This window comes from Camelina sativa, chromosome 1, assembly GCF_000633955.1.
Source record: "Camelina sativa cultivar DH55 chromosome 1, Cs, whole genome shotgun sequence".
Taxonomy (NCBI): domain Eukaryota; kingdom Viridiplantae; phylum Streptophyta; class Magnoliopsida; order Brassicales; family Brassicaceae; genus Camelina; species Camelina sativa.
Window position 1 is genome coordinate 6,671,002 of NC_025685.1, and position 7,771 is coordinate 6,678,772.

Consider the following 7,771-nt stretch of genomic DNA (forward strand, 5'->3'; position numbering starts at 1 on the left):
AAAAAAAAAAAAAAAAAAAAAAAAAAAAAAAAAAAAAAAAAGATAAAAAGAGAATGTAAAATTGCAAAAAATCTGGCAGTTTGGTGGATTCGAGGAAGTGACAGCTGACCTATACAAATTTTGCAACTAGCCGCAAATTTGAAACAGACGTCACTGGGTTCTAGCTTATCCCGTTCGATCAATCAGATAACGAAATTCAAATTCTCTAAAGTTGAGGATCGATGCAACTTACAAGGTGATTCGACAAACAAGACGAACGGTTACTATGGGATCTCTTTGCTGCTCTTTCCTTTCGTTTGCTATAGCATTTTCTGAGAAACCACTCTCGAGTACCAAGAAGAGATCGAGGAGACACTATTGGCAGAGCAGATGAAGACGTTTCCTCGATTTGTTGATGATTGTTTTGTTCCTTTTTTGACAAAAAAAGGAAAATCAAAATATATATCAGAGCCAGGTTTCGATCCTGGGACCTGTGGGTTATGGGCCCACCACGCTTCCGCTGCGCCACTCTGATATTTGTTAATCGTTCTTTTCATTCCAACTATTGTTTTTAAAATGAGAAAGAGAAACAAAAAAAATTATGGAACTCATTCCTCAGGACCCAGTTCAGAAGAACTACCCAGCCCAAGTTAAAAGCCCAATAGTCTCCAAAGCTGATTTAACGGCCCTCGTAAAAATTGAGAATAATTTCTTAGCCGATCACATATTACAACATATTTTTCGTTAATTTTTAATAAAAACCCTAGCATTTTAGGTATATTACAAGAGAAATATGGGATTAAACAAATTTTATCTGTTCGAGATTCTCCCCTTTTATTATAATCACTGCTCCTTAACTCCTTTTTTGGCCACCCCGAATAAGATTATACTACAAAATAAACTCCTCAAAAGATACGAATATCCTACTTAAAAGGACATATACAAAACTCATGAAACGGTAGTAAAGGTCCTAAGGATAGAACAGACCTTACCATATGGAAAAATTATAAATTTTTCGTGTATTATAATGGTAAAGCTTGAACCAACTTTTTTTTTTTTTCCAGCTTGAACCAACTTATTAGAAATGTTTTACAAAACTTCACTATATATATATATATAAGTATACGATTCTTTTTAAGATACAAGAAAACTAGTCATCGTTTTTTTTCAACAACAATACAATAACCTTACTCCATGTCCTCTTCTTTTATTTTGACAAATTCAAGAGTTTGCACATAAAAATTCAAAATATACAGTGTACTATATAACTAGTATATGAAAAAGGGTTGGGTCCCACAAAAGAGAAATTTTAGGAAAAGAACAGAACCGGTCAATGCGGGGAGCTAAGACTTCCGTCAGGGTTTCAGATGCAACCAGACCAACTCTCTGTTACTGCCTTTCGTATAATACTCCCTCACGCGCCACCCTTTGATTGTATTCTTCATGCGCTTTCGTTTCTTCTTCCTTCCTTATTTGTCTATGCGTAGTCTAACACGCGCTCGAGGTTAAAAACCAGACTGTTGGGTCATTCATTTGTTTGATGACAAAGCCACTCGAGTCTTACACACGGCACGTGCGCACGTGACACCTAAATCTCTTCTTCCTATATATTCTCTTTGTCGTGCCCCCTTAATCTGCGTGCGTGTCACACAGAAGTAAGTATGAATCTTGGTCCAAAACCAAATCCCATGTTTGACGACAACCAAATGAAAGGCTTTTTCCCAACGTATCACTATGGCTGCATATATATAAAAATAATGTCTTTTTAGTGAGGAAAAATGTCGCCTGATTAATTATGGTCACTGTAATTGCATCTTTAATCATAACAAGTTAACAACAACAGTTTATCCACTCCAAATCATATGATTATCTCTCTTTCAGAAAAGCAATCTTAACTACTACTATTAAAAAGAAAATCTACGGTTGATGATTGGATTCATTTTTTTAAAAGCGAATTATAAAGATTTTTTTCAGGAAGATTTTTACGTATCTTTGACTTTCTTGGTTTAAGAGATTAAAACTTTTTTTCATGCAAAAAAACTTTAACTTTGTGTTCAATTGGTTCTCTAATATTTTAATCATGTATTATATATTGTTGACTATACCAAACCCCAAGAAATTCGTATCCTATTGCCACAAGATTGTAAGTTTTTACGTATCAACAAAATATTCAGAACTAAAATAACACATAATTGAGTGAGTCGACAAACAGTAAATGTTGGTTTGGCATTCAGATTAGTCTAAAAAAATAAAAAATAAAAATAAAAGAAAATTATAACATAAAAGAGTCCATGAGAAGCTTGAGCAAGGAAGGCAGCAAAGAAAAACTATAAGGCCAAAAGCTAGAGGAGAAATATCTATATATACATACATACAGATAACACACATCGACATATTTATATAGATGGTGGGCTCAGAACATCGTCATCATCATCGACATCATCATCAAAACCATCAGCAGCAGCAACAAAGGAGCAAAGAAGCTTTAGGGATGGTGGCTCTCCACGAAGCCCTAAGAACCGTTTGTCTCAACACCGACTGGACTTACTCTGTCTTCTGGTCGATCCGTCCCCGTCCGTACGTATCTCTCTCCTTCTCTCTTTTTACTCTACAACATCTCGGTCTCTCTCTCTCTCTCCCCAAACCGATGTCTTTTTTTGTTCTTCAGGAGAGTTCGAGGCGGTGGCAACGGCTGCAAAGTTGGCGACGACAATGGAAGCTTGTAAGTTACACTTTTTTACAAAAAAAATTATAGATTACCCATATATATAGTCAAGACTTAACCTACTTTAGTTTAGTCTTTATGAAACATGGTTAAAAAAAGTCGACATTTTCCCCTATGGTTTATCACTTTACCGTATATTCACCGGAAACTTTCCTCGGAAAGAAACTAGTTAGACAGACTATTTATTAGTACTCTATAGGGTTGATTAAAATCCAAAATAATTACAAAAGTTGCATGAACATCCTAGACATGATCATGATCACGTAGCTAAGAGATGAGAGTATATCTAATCTACCTTTCAATTATAAGTTATGATCTGTTTACTAAATAAATAAAAATAACAAGTTATAAATCATGATCTGGTGGAAAAAACACCAAGTCATCAACTATAGATGATCTTGTCGAATAACCATATATAGTATCCATTTTATTTATCATAATTAATGATTTGTGATGAGAAGAGAGATTTACAAATACATTATGTATTATTGACATATTGATATACAGGATGTTGATGTGGGAAGATGGATACTGCAGAGGAAGAGGAGGCACAGAAGGCTGCTATGGAGACATGGAAGGGGAAGATCCTGTTCGTAAATCTTTCAGCAAGATGTCAATTCAGTTATATAATTATGGCGAAGGGTGGGTACTTGGTAGGTCCTTAATTACTTTTTTATTATCTTGTCTGTGCGCATGAATATATATAACTCCTGACCTTATAACCACTGCAAATTAGCCGAAAATAGAAACTATATATCTTCGCTTTTTTTCTGGGGTTTGCAACATATATACTTCTTGGCTCTTGCCAACAGGTTAATGGGGAAGGTTGCTTCTGACAAATGCCATAAATGGGTTTTCAAGGAACAAACTGAATCTGAATCTAATGCGTCTAGTTACTGGCAAAGCTCATTTGATGCTGTAAGTTTTTTGTTTACAGAATAAATGACACATTTATTTATAAAAAGATTTCACTCTGCAAGACTGAGATCTTTCTCTTGAAAATGCAGATTCCTTCAGAGTGGAATGATCAGTTCGAATCTGGGATTCAGGTAATATAAAGAACAATATTTAACCATATATGATATGAGAATGTTCCTGAATTTCTTGTTTCTNAGGCTGCTATGGAGACATGGAAGGGGAAGATCCTGTTCGTAAATCTTTCAGCAAGATGTCAATTCAGTTATATAATTATGGCGAAGGGTGGGTACTTGGTAGGTCCTTAATTACTTTTTTATTATCTTGTCTGTGCGCATGAATATATATAACTCCTGACCTTATAACCACTGCAAATTAGCCGAAAATAGAAACTATATATCTTCGCTTTTTTTCTGGGGTTTGCAACATATATACTTCTTGGCTCTTGCCAACAGGTTAATGGGGAAGGTTGCTTCTGACAAATGCCATAAATGGGTTTTCAAGGAACAAACTGAATCTGAATCTAATGCCTCTAGTTACTGGCAAAGCTCATTTGATGCTGTAAGTTTTTTGTTTACAGAATAAATGACACATTTATTTATAAAAAGATTTCACTCTGCAAGACTGAGATCTTTCTCTTGAAAATGCAGATTCCTTCAGAGTGGAATGATCAGTTCGAATCTGGGATTCAGGTAATATAAAGAACAATATTTAACCATATATGATATGAGAATGTTCCTGAATTTCTTGTTTCTCAAGTAACCTTTGCATCTACAGACCATAGCTGTCATTCAAGCTGGACATGGCCTTTTACAACTTGGTTCTTGCAAGATTGTAAGTTTTCACAGTAAATTAGTTTTCTCACTGGGGATCTTTCGGTTATGTTCTCTAAACGGGCTGGTATTGTTACTCAGATACCTGAAGATCTGCACTTTGTTCTTCGGATGAGGCACACGTTTGAATCACTCGGCTACCAATCCGGCTTTTACCTCTCTCAGCTCTTCTCCTCAAACCGAACCACTTCGTCTTCAAACACATCGCTCATGGGTTCAAACCACCCTATACTTCCTCCACAAACTCAACCATTACAACCCTCTCTTCCTCACTACAGCTGGAGCGGTACAAGCCAACGACCGATGATGGCTCAAACCTCTTTGCCTAACTACCAGCCTCACATGCCTTTTCCAGTAATGCCACACTCGAACAAAGAACAAGACCCCGACGTGAAATGGCCCACGGGGCTATCTTTCTTTAATGCATTGACTAACAATGTCAACGCTAAGCTTCTGTTTGACTCAGAGGGGTTAGGTGACAAAACAGACCACCAGGGCCACCAAAACAATAGCCAGGAACAGAGCAATTCTGAGAGTCAAGCGAATCCGAGCGAGTTCTTGAGCCTTGATAGTCACCATCGAAACATGAGTTTCTTGGAGTGATGGTTTTCATGTCTGACCCTCTTGTTTGGTTCTGTTTGGATCCAAACAGAACTTAGTTTGGTTCTGTTTCTGTGTCTCTTGTTTGTTGTTTGGATTTTTTCTCATCACTTCTGTTAAACATAGTTAATCTACTTATCTCTTTTTTTCATTTATTTTTTATTTTTTTCAACTTAAGCATTTTTCTTTCCTAAAAACTTTTCTAGACCCTTTATCTTACGACATAAGTTTTGTTCTAAAATAAATTATAACAATTTCAAATCACCAAGTTCTTTTGTTGTTGAAAATATATTTTGACATTGCAATTGTATTTTTAAATTTACTATAAATAAATCTGTTTGTTTTCGTAATTTATCAGATATAGTCAGGTTGAAGATACTTTTTTTTTTTTTTTGTGCAAAAGGTTGAAGATACTTAAATTGTATTTTTAAAGACAAAAATTTAGTTACAGAATCGCCAAAAACCCACAAGCCAATATAGTTTTTTTACTATTGAATGAACAATCATCTTTGTTTCATATATAACCACGTCACCACTCATCATTTCACAAATCTCAAGCTTCTTCCAATGCATGACACTCTCTACAAGCAAAAATAGCCGCCATTAAAATTCTTCTCCACAGCTTCATCACCCTACTCCCCCTTCTCTCCTCCGTCTTCTTCCTCACCCTCGCCACCTTCTTCTTCCGCCCACCGACCCTTATCCCTCCACTCATTTTCACCGGCACGGGAGTTATATATTGCCACCGCTGCGATGAATACGACCTGTACAGAGACGCAGTCACAATCTCCGTCGCTTTCCTCCTCGTCGAATTTACTGTTTTGCAACATTTACTATTCGGAGGTTTTATATCCAACGGCTTGTTGTGAATGTGAGTAATGGGACTGTTGTTGTTGCAACCGACGTTGCAACTGCTCGTTCGTGGAGAGTGAGAAGCTGAGCTGCTATTACTACCAAAACTGCTCCTGCTGTTCGTACTATTGCTCCGGGATGAGATTGACTGCTTTGTATACATACTGCTGGCCGCAGGGAAAGCGTGTGGCAAGAGACGGCCGTTGAAGAAGAGGTGATCAGCGGGAGAATTCTCATTGAACGAGTCTTGCGACGGAGAAGATGGAGTCAACGATCCGAACTCAAACTCCGGCGGCGACTCGTCAGTGTCTGTGGTTTGCCGATGATTCACCATTTTTGATACTTTGATTTATGTGGTTCGTCTACTTCGTTTAAATAGAGAGGAGGACACGTGGCGAAATATGTACGGAAGTATTGAGGAGGGAGCCAAATAAAAAACTTGCCTAAATTGCGTTTGTTACACGTGGCAAAGTAAAATGATTGTGTTTTGTAAATGATCTTGTCTAAATTGCGTCGATGGTCGACCGGATCACGGTCCACGGATTAGTTAATTAATCTTCTAAGTTAACACGCTCATTTTTATTAAAATTCTTGCGCTTATCTTGTTGCATTGTAAATTCATGTCCTCTACAAACTATTTCTAACTTTATAAAAAATTCTCTGCTGTATGTAGCTCACATGTTTTACGCAGGGGACACAAGTCTCCCAAAGATACGCTTAGGGCTAAAGCAAAAGCAACAATGGCTTTTATATACTACAACCTTATCAAACGAGCTTATTATCACAAAAAGATGGAAATATTCTCTGCTGCTAATCTAACAATTTAGAGATTAAAAATATCCAAAAGTAATTTTAAGATAAGAAGAAATTAAAACACACAATACAGCAGTATCAACAAATTTTAAAAGACAAAAGAATTCGCACTATGGCTTTTGTCTCCCATTGGCCCATTTTGAAGTGTCGCTTTACACTTTAGGACCCGTACCTTAAGGGAAACAGCTATCATCATTAATCTCAGTGCTAATCATATTTAATGTTTCATTTACTAAACGAGTGGATAGTGGTTATCTTATTTAATTCTAATTTGCTTATATAACACATAATTAATTGCCTTTTAACTAAACCTTTGGAAGTAAGCCCATCATCCTATTGGGCTTCAATCGACCCGTTTATCAACATTTTTGTCCGTTTGTTAATAAAAAAATGGAAGGAAGAGGCATAGGTGGCGCGAAGACGTCAGACATCGCCGCAAAGGAAGCGGCGGTGGAAGCTGACATGCAACATCGTGGTCGTCTCTCTCTCTCTCTCTCTCTCTCTCTCTCGATTCGTATGCATTTTCGTCTGTTCTTCATTACATCACACATACAGATTCTTAGATATATATAATTGATTGTCTCTTCATCTTTGAGCCATGACCGGTAAAGATATTCTCCACAAGATGAAGGAATCCGTAAAGGTATCGTTTTTAATTTAATCGCTTACTTTAGCAATCGCTTTTGGCCACTTAACATGCGGATCGGGTATTTGGTAGAAGTAGAACTGGTTCTTTTAGATTCAGATATATAATATACTTGTTGGAATCTAAGATACCTCAGTTGTGACAATTGGCTGTTTGATTGTAACCTTTTGGTGTAGGAGAAAGTTGGGTTAGGTGCATCTGCTTCATCTGCAGATTCAGGGAAAGGTAAGAGCAAGATGTCAAAGCAGATCACACATGGTTTTCATTTGGTGAAAGGGAAAGCATTTCACGAGATGGAGGATTATGTTGTTGCCAAATTCAAGGAAGTTGATGATAATGAGCTTGGTTTGTTTGCTATCTTCGATGGCCATCTTAGCCACGAGATTCCTGACTACTTGTGCTCCCATT

General features: G+C 36.9%; 3 protein-coding genes, 1 non-coding gene and 1 pseudogene across 5 annotated transcripts in view; 2 read left to right on the forward strand and 3 right to left on the reverse strand.

Moving 5' to 3' along the window:
- Nucleotides 1–413, reverse strand: part of LOC104779912 — a 7,048-nt pseudogene extending 6,635 nt beyond the window's left edge.
- TRNAM-CAU lies at nucleotides 443–514 on the reverse strand. Its single transcript has one exon. It is a non-coding gene; the product is annotated as a tRNA-Met (tRNA).
- On the forward strand, nucleotides 2,259–5,203 carry LOC104779919 (transcription factor LHW-like). Of its 2 annotated transcripts, XM_010504353.2 has the most exons (8): nucleotides 2,265–2,556; nucleotides 2,648–2,701; nucleotides 3,212–3,261; nucleotides 3,820–3,904; nucleotides 4,075–4,180; nucleotides 4,270–4,311; nucleotides 4,397–4,453; nucleotides 4,534–5,203. In XM_010504353.2, exons 1-8 carry the CDS (start codon nucleotides 2,384–2,386, stop codon nucleotides 5,053–5,055), a joined length of 1,089 nt encoding a protein of 362 aa, XP_010502655.1. In that variant the 5' UTR covers nucleotides 2,265–2,383; the 3' UTR covers nucleotides 5,056–5,203. The 2 variants fall into 2 exon arrangements, with proteins under 2 accessions (XP_010502668.1, XP_010502655.1); XM_010504366.2 differs by lacking the exons at nucleotides 3,820–3,904; nucleotides 4,075–4,180; nucleotides 4,270–4,311 and adding exons at nucleotides 3,517–3,622; nucleotides 3,712–3,753 and having other exon boundaries at nucleotides 2,259–2,556; nucleotides 3,212–3,346.
- On the reverse strand, nucleotides 5,472–6,323 carry LOC104779941. Its single transcript, XM_010504378.1, has one exon. It carries the CDS (start codon nucleotides 6,236–6,238, stop codon nucleotides 5,606–5,608), a length of 633 nt encoding a protein of 210 aa, XP_010502680.1. The 5' UTR covers nucleotides 6,239–6,323; the 3' UTR covers nucleotides 5,472–5,605.
- Nucleotides 7,122–7,771, forward strand: part of LOC104779958 (probable protein phosphatase 2C 39) — a 4,303-nt gene continuing 3,653 nt past the window's right edge. The window contains exons 1-2 of the mRNA XM_010504399.2: nucleotides 7,122–7,360; nucleotides 7,540–7,769. Of these exons, the coding sequence (XP_010502701.1) occupies nucleotides 7,316–7,360; nucleotides 7,540–7,769 (275 nt within the window). The 5' untranslated portion in view covers nucleotides 7,122–7,315. The remainder of the gene's footprint in view (nucleotides 7,361–7,539; nucleotides 7,770–7,771) is intronic.

Bases quoted from the DNA above. Each gene is read 5' to 3' on its own strand.
- LOC104779919 (XM_010504366.2), top strand. From the start codon at position 2,384: ATGGTGGGCTCAGAACATCGTCATCATCATCGACATCATCATCAAAAC. The intron at 2,557-2,647 runs GTACGTATCTCT...TTTGTTCTTCAG, and splicing joins TGGTCGATCCGTCCCCGTCC to GAGAGTTCGAGGCGGTGGCA. The intron at 3,347-3,516 runs GTGGGTACTTGG...TCTTGCCAACAG, and splicing joins TTATATAATTATGGCGAAGG to GTTAATGGGGAAGGTTGCTT.
- LOC104779941 (XM_010504378.1), bottom strand. From the start codon at position 6,238: ATGGTGAATCATCGGCAAACCACAGACACTGACGAGTCGCCGCCGGAG.